Source organism: Microplitis mediator, chromosome 3 (assembly GCF_029852145.1).
Source record: "Microplitis mediator isolate UGA2020A chromosome 3, iyMicMedi2.1, whole genome shotgun sequence".
Taxonomy (NCBI): Eukaryota; Metazoa; Arthropoda; class Insecta; order Hymenoptera; family Braconidae; genus Microplitis; species Microplitis mediator.
Genome location: NC_079971.1, coordinates 16,742,612 through 16,755,077, shown reverse-complemented (window position 1 = coordinate 16,755,077; position 12,466 = coordinate 16,742,612). Strand labels below are relative to the sequence as shown.

Here is a 12,466-nt window from a genome sequence, read left to right as displayed (position 1 = left end):
ATGCTTTTAAATAATTATTTTCGATAGGCAAATCTTGATCATTATTTTGAGTGACTAATGCAAACACTCTTTTTCGCGTAGTTCCTGACTTAATTACTTCACCTATTTTATATTTATTTGTTGGAGATAATTTTAATAAACCCAATTCTAATAATCTTTTACCGATTTCACTGGATACAGTGCCATCTGCAGAAATAAAACATAAATAATTATCTTTTTTCATCTCTAAATTGTCTCTAGTTTCAATAAAATTGTTAGATTTTTCGATTTCTTCACCGTGAGAAATATTATCAATTACTAGCTGTGAATCATTATTGTTAAATATTGGAGGATTATTATTATCGATTCGTGTTAAAACGTTATTAGTATGTGTCGGAGAGTTGTAAACAGGGTCCGAGGCTGCTCTTATCGGCGCCGCTGGACTACCTGGATCATTTAAAAATGTTTGATAATTTTCATCAGCTGTAATTCTTGCAATGTTATTTTGTGTAATATTTAAATTATCATTAGGATCATTAGCTAATATTGATTCATTTTCTTTTGAATGTTCTGAATTTATAGTTTCTAAATTTACAGGTTCCAAAGTTGTAATAATATTAGGAATTTGTGGATATCTCTGTCTGAAATTACTATTTTTATTCATTTGTTTTGATTTTGTTTTTAAATCTTGATAGCTATTTTTGTGTTGCATAGCATTTTTAATATTTGAAATGTGTTGTTGATGATTATATTTAGTTACGTCACAGCAAGCGCATTTTGTCGGCTTACGTTGGCGTGAAGATCTTCGTAACGGCTGTATATGTTGTGTAGGATTAGTATATTTATTTACTGTATTGTTTACAAATGTATTTTTTGGATTACTTAAGTCACGTGATGGTGATGGAGCATTAACATGAGGAAGATGTGTGTTTAAAGATTGTTGAATTCCGACCGAACTTTTAACGTTATCTATATTTTCTATATTTACGCGTGTTTGAGATGTTTTTGAGTCTCGTACGACATTTTTATCGCTGCTCGATTCTTCTGATGAATAAATAACGCTTACGACTTCCATAGGTTCTATAAACGAGTTTTGTAAAGATATATTGTTTCTATTATTTTCAATTACAGCTTGAGTATGAATAATTTTAGGTACATCACCACCTTCGTCAGATGACCATGGGATTGCACCACCTTCATCTGGATTACCTTTAGGTTCAATATAAGTTGCTTTATTAGAATTATTTAAATTTAAAGTTTTTTCAATTTTATTTGAATTTTTAGAATTATTTTTACGCGGTAAATTTTCGCTAGTTTCGCTATTTGAAATAATCGATTCATCTGAACTGCTTTCTTCTGAAGTTTCTGGAATTATAACATTTGATATTTCTAAATTGTTTTTATTTCTTTTCTTGGAACGTATCATTGGAGAAGGAGTAAAATTAGCCAATTGTGATGTTCTTTTAATTAGAAAATTTTTTGCTAAATTTCTCTGAAAATTATTTTCTTTACTCGTAGGATGAGTTCGCGCAATAATGGGCGTTCTAGGGGAGGGTTGTATGGGAAGGAGGGGGGTAGAAGTGTTTGTAGCTTGAATCTTAGGTCTGAAACTTGGGCCTGGTGTAGGCGTATTCAGAGTTTCAATTATAGGGAGAGGGGATGAATCTTGTAATGAAGTACGAGAAATAGTCATATTCTCGGATAATGATGCATTTTTATTAATATTTTTAATTGGAGTGGGTACAGGAGTAATTCCAAAGTCAGTGGAATCTGTCGTATCCCCGTTATAAATTCCGATTTTCTTTTGCTGATCAAAAATCTTTTTTCGAAGTTTTTGAATATTATAAATATCTGAATCATCCGATGACGAAGTGTCATGAAAGTCTGAAAGAATAATTTCTTCATCATGAATTTTAGTTTTATTTTCGCATGTTTTACCGGGTTGTAAATTTCGCTTTTCTAAATTTAGTTTTTCTGAATTTAGTTGTTCTGAATTTAGTTTTTCTGGATTTAGCTTTTCTGAATTTAGTTTTTCTGAATTTAGCTTTTCTGAATTTAGTTTTTCTGAATTTAGTTTTTCTGAATTTAGCTTTTCTGAATTTAGTTTTTCTGAATTTAGTTTTTCTGAATTTAGTAATTTTGTATTTCTTGAAAATGGATTATATCGCCTGACGTCAGATTTCTTTTTTCTAAAAATTTTATTTTTAACGATATATCCTGAAGGTTCTGAATTTAGCTTTTCTTTAACTGATCGTCGATCAATCGGGTGATCAATCCTATTGTCGTCGATAGAAATAATTTTGTCGACTGGATCTGTAGGTAATATATCCACAGATTCAACCGCTTGAGGTGTGAGCTCAAGGTTTTGAGTTTTGTCGATTGGGTCGGTCAGATCCATATCTGTTGACTCAACCGCCGAAGTTTTAGAATTTAAGTTTTTCTTATTCTTTTCAACCGTATCTGAACCATTTTCACTATTACCATGAGGAACAAACGTTTGAATTTTAGTTTTTAGAGTTTCCCGCGCTTCATTCTCTGAAATAGAAGTATCAGAAGCTTCAATCGCGGCAAATTTTACTTTTTTTCGTTCGTCAGAATCTGACGATCTTAATCTAGCTAAACCCGTACTAAGGGTTTTACCTCCATAAGGAGTGTTTTTATAGCGCCATTTAACTTTAATTGGATAAGCTTGACGCTCCTCGATAATTGGATTACGAGATAGTGCATCAGCATTAGTATTTTTTTTACCTGCTTTATGCACTATTTGAAATTCGAAATCTGCCAGACGATGTCTCCACCGCATTACACGTGAGTTTGGGTCATTCATATTATTAACCCATACTAGTGGCCGATGGTCGGTCACTAGCGTGAACGGTCTACCGTAGAGATAATGTCTGAAAGTTTCTATACCAAAGAGAACTGCGACCATTTCTTTTTCAGTCGTAGAATAGTTTCTTTCATGTTTATTTAGGACTCTAGAAGCGGCGGCTACCATAGGATCTTCGCCAACCTTACCTTGTGAGAGAATTGCACCGACTGCGTAACCTGATGCGTCAGTCGTTACAATAAATGGTTTTTCAAAGTCCGGATACTGTAATATCGGAGCTGTGCATAATTTATCTCGTAAGGTTTCGAAAGCCACTTGATGATTCGTGGTCCATTCGAACTTCGCATTTTTACTTGTAAGGTCCGATAAAGGCTTCGCAACCTTTGCAAAATCTTTGATGAAACGACGATAGTAACCACAAAGACCGAGAAATTCTCTCAATGACTTAACATTAGTTGGAACTTTGAATTCTTTGATTGCTTTAATTTTATTTGGATCAGGCTTAACGCCATCAGCCGATATTAGATGACCTAAATACATTACTTCTCTTTTAAGAAATTCGCATTTTTCTGTTTGAAGTGTTAAGTTTGCACTGCGCAGGCGTTCTGCGAGTTTTATAAATTTTGTCGCATGCTCTTCGAGTGTACGTGCATAAATTACGATATCGTCTAGATATACGAATAAATCAAAACCCTGTAAACCTCTAAGAACTAAGTCCATCAATCTTTGAAATGTAGCGGGTGCATTTTTTAAACCAAAAGGCATTCGTGTGAATTGATAAAGACCATAAGGTGTTTTGAAAGCTGTTTTCTTTCTATGTTTACGGGATAGTTTAATTTGATGAAAACCCGATTTTAAGTCGAAAATTGAAAAGTATGTAGCACCACCAAGTTGATCGAGAATTTCACAAATTAATGGCAATGGATAGACGTCTTTTTCAGTTTTGTCATTGAGATTTCTGTAATCAATTACTAAACGAGTACGTTTGTTACCTTCAGAGTCAGGTTTCTTAGGAACAATCCATAAAGGAGAACAATATGGTGAGTTCGATGGCTCGATAATGTCCATCTTACGTAATTCGTCAATATGTTTTTCAATTTCATCTTTTAGAGTAGGTGGATATCGATATTGTCGAGTGTTTACCGGTATATCATCGGTTGTATGTATTTTGTGAGTTATAATATCAGTGGATTTGAGAGGCTCACCAGGTATGTGGAAGAGGTCAGAGTATTCCTCGATAAGAGAAATAACTGCTTTACGCTCTTTGTCGTCAAGGTGATTTAGCCGAAGAAGCTTAAGAACCTCATTAACACGGTCATCTCGAAACTGAGTATGATCTCTATGTTCTGTGGCCTTATCTTCCTTTTCCGAAGGGCTACTGTCCTCGTCTACACTTGTATCGAAAGGATACAAAGGAATTACGGGCACATTCACTGTGACGTCCACATCTTGTGTATTGATGGCATATAAGTAAGCTATTCCATGATCATTTTTGACCACGGCTTCACCTGCAAATATTCCATCACCCAACTCTATTTCAGGTACATAACCTTCACTTAAGTTATTTTTGACTCGAATGTATATTGGAGCTTTTGACCTAGCCGGCAGGACAAAGCTTTCTTTTTCTACAAATGGTATCTCTAATTGTAATTTAGTGAAAGTTATGGATTCCTTGGTAGAGTCGATTACACCACCTTGTTCTTTAATAAATTCCCAACCAATGATTCCAGTATATTCGAGAGGAAATTCGTCAGGAATAATATGAAAATCTACTGTAGTATTAAGCATGCATAATTGAATTTTTCCTAGAGTTAAAGCATCCGAAACTCCATTTAATTTAAAGCAGTATGATTCATCGATTAATTTAGAATTTTTAATTTCGCTTAATTTTATTAAATTTAAATTGCAACCAGTATCAATCAAAAATTTAGCAGTATTTAATTTAATGTCATCTGATTTTATTATAATTGATGTAGGCCTATAATTTGGTAAGAGTGCGCCTACAAAATAAGTTTTTAATGGGATTCTTATTGTGCTTGAGTTATTACCTGGCGCTGAGATAAAACGTTGCCCGTCGGAGCGCCGGATCGAGGGAACGTCTGTTCGTTTCCCGCATTTTCAGAATTAGTTGGTTGACTTTTACGTTTGTCTTCGTTAAATATGCGTTTACGACACACATCGATAGTATGATATTGCTTTTTGCAATAACTACATTCTGGAATAGTTTTTCCTGAATTTGTTTTATTATTATTATTATTTTTATGATATTCTAAAACGCGACAATCGTTAACAGTATGATTAGTTCGTTTACAGTAAACACAACTTATTTCTTGTTGTGAATTATTATTATTATTAGTATGAGATCGCATGTTTATATTTTGATTTGGTTTTTTATATTGATTATTATGATTATTATTATTATTAGTATTTCGAGAAAAATTATTTTTATTATCTGATTGAATAGCATAGCAATTTTTTGAAACTGGATCATGAGATTTAAAATATTTGGAAACTGATGTCATTTGTTGCTGACAAGTTTCAATTTCCATCGCTGCTTTTGCTGCGTCATCAAGAGTTAAATAGAGATTTTGAGCAGTAGCTTGTTGTAAGAACATAGCTATATTAGGTCGAAGACCTGATAAGAATGCTTGGACTGCTGCTTCAATTGCAGTTGACTTTTTTGAATCTTTATCATCGATGTCTGATAAATCTATTTCCGCGATCGCGCGCGTTAAATGATTATCTATTCTATAACTGAAATCTAAGACTTTTTCGTTAGGTAGTTGAACGAAATCATTGAACTCTTTTAGCCAAACCGAAATAAGTTTTTTAGGTCTGAAGTGAAGATTTATGAATTTAATTAGGTCGTTAACGTTAGAATAATTTTTTGAACAAATGCGTTTTAACGCTTCACCTTTACATTTTGCTATTAAAAATCGAATAACTTGTTTATGATCTAAAATACGTAATGCAATAAATTCTTTTGCATCTACGCAACTTTGTATGAATGAATCTACTGGATAACCACTAGTAGTACCATCAAAATCTGGTATCGTTTTGAAAAATTCTTTATAATCTGATTTAGTTTGTGTAATAGTATTATTTAAATTTATTGTTTTTTCTTTACTATTTTTTGCAGTTAAAATATCTAATTGTTCTTTTAATTTATTTTCGAGTTCTTTTTGAAAATGTTCATGCATTTGAGATTCTAGTTTGTTTTTTTCTACTTCGCTAATTTGTTTTAATTTTTCTAATTGCGCTTGCAATGCAAGAATTTGACTTTGTTGTTCGGAGATAGTTGTCTCCATTTCATCAGTTAATGTCATTTTTATATTAAAGATTTAAATTGACTTACTCTTAGTGATAGTGATAAGAAATGTTTATTAAATAAGGCAGAAGACGCTGGTATGACTTCTGTAGACTTCGAAGAGTAGTAGGATGTTGGTTGAAGGCTCTGCTGCTGTAGTGTGCGTTGCTGATAAGCTAACAAGGCTCCGATGACGATGATTATGTAGACAAGTATATTCAAAAAGGCTCTGATGACGTTGTAAATTTGAATGTGTGATGGATTATATTATTTTTTCACCACAAAAAAAAATTTTAAATTTAGCACTTTTTTTCTTTATTTTTTTATTTTATTTGACTTTATTTTTATTTGTTTTTTTTTTTTTTTTTACACACAACAAAAGAAATTTTATTAAGTTTTTCTTTATTTTTTTTTTTTTTTAATTATATTAGTATTATTTTTTTTATCAATTTTATTCAGTAAAAATTTTTCTGATGAGAAAAAAAAATTTTATTATTTCACTCGTTACTCGAAACACTGAATTTAAATGTTAATTTCTTATTATTATTTTTTTTTGATATTCACTTTTCACTCAATAAAAGTTTTTACTTTGAGGTTGATTGAGTTTTTTTAATGGGAAAAAAAAAATTTCCAGATTTTTTTGAAAACTCACCAGGAACTTCGGGGCTGTTCGAATCCGATCGCTGCCACCAATTTTAATATATACTAGCTGTTACGTTTTCGCTGCACGATGTTGATGTTGAGCTCAGCTAGTTCTGTAGTATTTCTAGGTATTGGGTTCTCGACAGCAAATCACCTCACGGTGACCCGAAATAACTGGTTGTATTTTAGATATAACAATAACTTTATTCACAATTGATAGTTATAGAATTTAGAAGTTGAAAGTATACACTTAATATACAAATGATGTATGTTCAATAGTCAAACTTACAGAAGGTATAACTATGGACTTGATAATTTAATAAGCTCTGATATCAAAGATCTGGTGTTCAGAGTCTAAGTCTAATGTGTCTAAGACTAAATGTATCTGAATAATAATCGAACAGAGTGAGCCCCTCCTGCTCTGAGAGCGAGGGTTTTTATTAGGTATTCTAAGCACCAAAAATAGTGGGGTTGAATTGTTGATCAGAGTTCACACTCAGTGGTCATTGAACTCGTCATTGCTTATCAGCGCGAGGCGATTGGGCATGAGACCCATGCGTCGAGCGCGAGAAGGGATTTGATCCTCGGCTGATGTAATATCTGAGAAAAGTTATTTATTTGAAAGTCAAAGTCCATTTTCATATCATCTGCGTTTGTTACAAATTATTACTAATAGTTTATACAGCTGTGTTTTAAAATGATTAAATTATCTCTAGTTGAATATACTTGAAGATTATTAGGAAAAATGTTCTCATACGTGGGATTAAGTACATCCGGTGATAGTTTGTTATTTGATTATTGATTTGTAAAATACACGTATGTTAAAGATATTCTTATTTTATACAATTTAAATGATGGAGTAATTCTTATGATATATAATATTCTTAAGTTATTATAATTATCTACTTAAGGTACTCTAATTGTTGGTAATTAGGGTGCCTTATTTTGGGAATAGACTTTAGGTCGGTAAAATAATCTAGTGAGCTAAGAACGGGCCCTGCTTGACAGCCAGGATATAACACTACAACTAATATGATGACTTGTACTCTCTTAAAATGCATCAGCGAAAAGTATTCCAATCAGTGAATATTCACTGCATAAACAATCCCAAGTATATCACTGATTCAATCAGTGATGTACTTGGGACTGATTCGCAGTGAATATTCGCTGATTTCCAGCACTTTTCACTGATTCATTTTAAGAGAGTAGAAGTCTTCTTTTAATGTTCAATTATAAACCTTTATTGAATTATAAAAGATTCATAATTAATTAAATCTTTATTACAATTCTGTCATAATTTTACAGAAAAAAAGCATTTAATATGAAATTATAAATTCTCTTAACGTAATAAATCCCATGACATTTTAGAGTATGAATTTTTTCGTGAGGACATGTCGAAAACTTTCAGTAGAGTTAGCGAGTACAAACGTGGTCATAGTTAAGTAGGTATATTAGCCTCTCGTGGGTCAAGGCTCTAATACCAATGGTTGTTAAAGCTTGACTTACATATTCTTGTTAAAGTAGAACCAAGGTTAGGTAAAAAGCCTATAAATTGAGATTATTCTGATTATTACACTTTTTTTCTTATCTCAGCATTGAAAGTGTAAAACTAAATGGGTACTTGTTTATTTTTCTATATTTATTTTCTACTTGTTTCCACAATAGTTGATGGATGAAGAGTGTCAAAAAAAATTTACAAGTTTATGTACTGAAATTATTAGAATCTTATCAACGGATCTATCATCTCACTTTTAGCTGTTACTCATGAAACGATAATCTTCTAATAAGATTTTATTTATGCCTACTCAAAATCATTTGTCAAAAAATTAAAATTTATAGATTTAATCACTAAATGGAATTAATTTGTATGAATATGTTAATAAAATAACGTATCATATATTATTATTTACGAATAAAAGTCATTTTCAGTGATAACTGTAAATTGTAGTTAAATGTTTGATTATAATAAAATAATTTTTTTTTCATTTGAGACGGTACACAAAAATTTTAATTGAATAGATATCCTCGCTGACTTGTATTTAAACAAGAGTGTACCACAATTTGCATTGAACTTGAAAAAAAAAAAAAAAAAAAAAAAACCATAATTATAGTACAGGGCCAAAAAAAATGATATAAAAATATCGATTCGTTGCTTAACACACCCACATCAACGTTGTATGACCCTGAAATAAGTTATGAGACAGACACAGATAAAATATCGTAACATACAAAAAGCATAGTGACTTTAATTTACGATATAACGGTAAAATAGGTCACATTCATACCTATAACAGGAATAGGGATCAATGTATTTTTTAACACTGATTGATTAAAATAATATGCATTACAATAATCTTATAGTAAAGATTTAATCAGCACATCAAATCGATGGCCAATGTGCATAATGTATTATATATCTATGAATTTTTTGAATCAGTGTATTATTCTTTAATATAATTATTGAAAACAAGGAACACATTTTTTTGTGTCTACATATATGTTGTTGTAATGAAATATTTTACCGTAAAAATAATTTGTACATTAGAGGTTATTATTAATATCATTTTTTTTTTTTTTTTAAGTAAATACTCATTTTTGCTCTTAATGCGATTAAATTATCAAAGCTTTAAATAAAATGTGCACGCCAAATGACTCGTAAAAGCTTGAACCCTCACCACCATTCTTAACATCCTCCTTTGCTTCCTCTGATGCCGGTTGAACACTGTCTTTACTAGTGTTGCATCCCATCTTTAAAAAATTTACAGACCACTGCTTTTAGGTTATAAGAATTTTCAATAAATTAAACTTTGGAACAAATCTATATTTATTTTTTATCTAATATTTAGCTACTTAGTTAATTTTGTTATTATTTTCGAATTCAATTAGAAAAACTGTTAAAGAAAGCACATTACAAATATAGAAATATATAATTTTCTAAGTAATCAATGACAATTATCAGTACATTACAAAATTGGTCGTGCTTAATATCACCATTTACAAAACATGTAACAAAAAGAATTATATATAAATATATTGGATGGTTTAAGATGTTGATCAATACAAAATATTATTATGGAATATATTTATGACTATTCAAAGCAGGAAAAAGCAAAAGATTATAATGAGAGGAATTATCACTAAAATTTGCTATACAACGAGCTGAGGTTTACTATCTGCAACTAATACTATCCTACTAGAATCCACATGAATATCCCGTCGGTGTCGCGGGCATACTGACTGTACGATTGCTGTCGACCCTGCCCTTGTGTCACGACAGCATGAGTCAATATATACCATTCAACATATACACATCAACTTACTTAGAAGGACTGTGACTACTTTGTTTGGGTCTACTCATAGTAAATTCATTAAATCAGACTAGGTTATTTAATAAATATTAGGGTGTTTCTTTTTTACGACTATTTTTTTTTTTTCGGTCCCAACTGCAAATTATTTTGAAAATATCCAAAATTAAGAATTCATGGTTTTAGCTACTATATTGGTTTAGCGCCTTCAGTTCTTTCAACAATGATAGATTCAAAAAATTAATTTTTTTTAACTTCCCGCTAAGAATTGGAAATTTTCGAAAATTTGGGAAGTTATTGGTTTCGGTCCGACTTATGAAAATCGAATTTCTAAGAGATCTTGACGTTTTGAGCTTCTAGGAAGCTACTCTGACTAATTTCATGATGATGTCCGAGTGTATGTATGCATGTACGTACGTACGTATGTAAATATTCTGTAACTTTCGAACGGATGAACCGATTTTGATCGCTAAGGTGTTATTCGACGCAACTTATTAATTCCTACAAACTGTGAAATTGAGCTTGATCGGTATGGCTCGTTCGGAGATATTCCAAAAGTAAAATTTTTCAAAAATGTTTTATTTGGATAACTTTTATTTTGCTCGATGGATTGATTCCAAAATCTGATCTGCTCTAAAACTTCATAAGCCGCGTCGAAGGCCAACCCAATCATTGAAATCGGTTCATTCGGTCAAAAGGAACCGTTGTCGAAAAAATTAAATAAAAAATTTGTGTTTAGTTTTTTCGAAATTTCTCAAAGACGATTCGATAAATCAATTTTAAAATTTGATCAGCTTTAGAATTTCACAAAAAACGTCGATTGCCACCTTAACCGTCTCAATCGGTCAATTCGTTTGAGAGATATCGTTGGAGAAAAAATGGTAAAAACGTTTTTTTTCGAAAACAACGGCCTACAAAAGTATTTTCGAGCTCGAAAATGTATTCACAATAATGATTTCGAGGTCCTTGAGCTCGAAAACAGCGGCAAGTTATGGGGCTGGCCCGCAGGGTCAACCGATAGACCGATTTTTTGTTCTCAATCCAAATAAAGTATAGAAATAATTACTTTTATACTGCATTAACTGATTAACATCAAACCTACAGGCTCGTTCTTCTCTCTGAGAATTAAACCCTCGTCACTACCCTATGGAGGATTTGAACCTACCCTGCTTAAAAGAACCGATAGATTCTTATAGCTGTTTGTAAAGGCCCTATATTTACCTATAGTATTTCTCATAGAACTCATTCAGTCTTATATAATCTCCATAGAAATTTATGAGAACCTATTGGACTTTATGAAATTTTCTAAACTGGGTAGCACCGAACACACTAAACGCGCGAGAGACCGATCATTTACCGCTATGCTGCGGAACCACTTGAACAATTACAGCTCGACGTGCTTCTAATGCTTTATTCCCGTATTGAATTTTTATATTCTATTGTATTTGTCCTCATGGTCGATTTTTCACGGAATTATGTCATAACCTATCATAATTGGTTGAGTAAGGCTCAAAAATACTATTTCTGAAAAAATTTATAGATGTATATATATATACCCTCGCAGATTTGAATCACGGTGGAAACACGGTGGGTTTGTTCTATTTTACCACACGGAAAAATTGAAACCCGACTGGTTCGTGTGCAGCACACGACTGAGTCGTGTGCAAGAAAAAATAAGGGCAAGCACACGACTGGTTCGGGTGCAACACCGTACTCAGTCTGGTGCTGCTCACGACTCATTCTGGTGCAACACCGTAACCACTCGTGTGCTACACTCGAACAGTTACTGTTCGAAATTATAGTAATCTACACAGTTACATGATTGACAGTATAATTTTTGCAATTTTCACCAGCAAAATTTAACACTGCCTTTTAGTAGCGTTCACGATTATTATATAAAAGAGGTTTTCATGATAGGAATTAAATGAAAAAAATTGACTTAAACTAACTAATTGTAATTTAGATTGTTTGTCATTGAAATTTATTCATATATGAATAATTATTTTCATCTAATTCCTATCATAAAAACCTCTTTTATATAATAATCGTGAACGCTACTAAAAGGCAGTGTTAAATTTTGCTGGTGAAAATTGCAAAAATGATACTGTCAATCATGTAACTGTGTAGATTACTATAATTTCGAACAGTAACTATTCGAGTGTAGCACACGAGTGGTAACGGTGTTGCACCAGAATGAGTCGTGAGCAGCACCAGACTGAGTACGGTGTTGCACCCGAACCAGTCGTGTCTAGCACCGTACTCAGTCTGGTGCGCCACCCGAATGGCAACAACGGCAGCACCAGACTGAGTACGGTGCTAGACACGACTGGTTCATGTGCACACACGAATCAGTATTGTTCTGCACACGACTGATTACGGTGCTGCAATTCAGGTGCTGCACCAGAC

At 32.3% G+C, this 12,466-nt stretch overlaps 1 protein-coding gene across 2 annotated transcripts in view; it reads right to left on the bottom strand.

Annotated features, from left to right (window-relative positions):
• LOC130664883 (uncharacterized) overlaps positions 1 to 9,657 on the bottom strand; it is a 127,793-nt gene extending 118,136 nt beyond the window's left edge. The window contains exon 1 of one of the 2 annotated variants that reach the window (XM_057465059.1): positions 9,431 to 9,657. In XM_057465059.1, the coding sequence (XP_057321042.1) occupies positions 9,431 to 9,503 (73 nt within the window). In that variant the 5' untranslated portion in view covers positions 9,504 to 9,657. The remainder of the gene's footprint in view (positions 1 to 9,430) is intronic. The other variant, XM_057465060.1, reaches the window with a different exon arrangement.
• Positions 9,658 to 12,466: the final 2,809 nt, after the last annotated feature.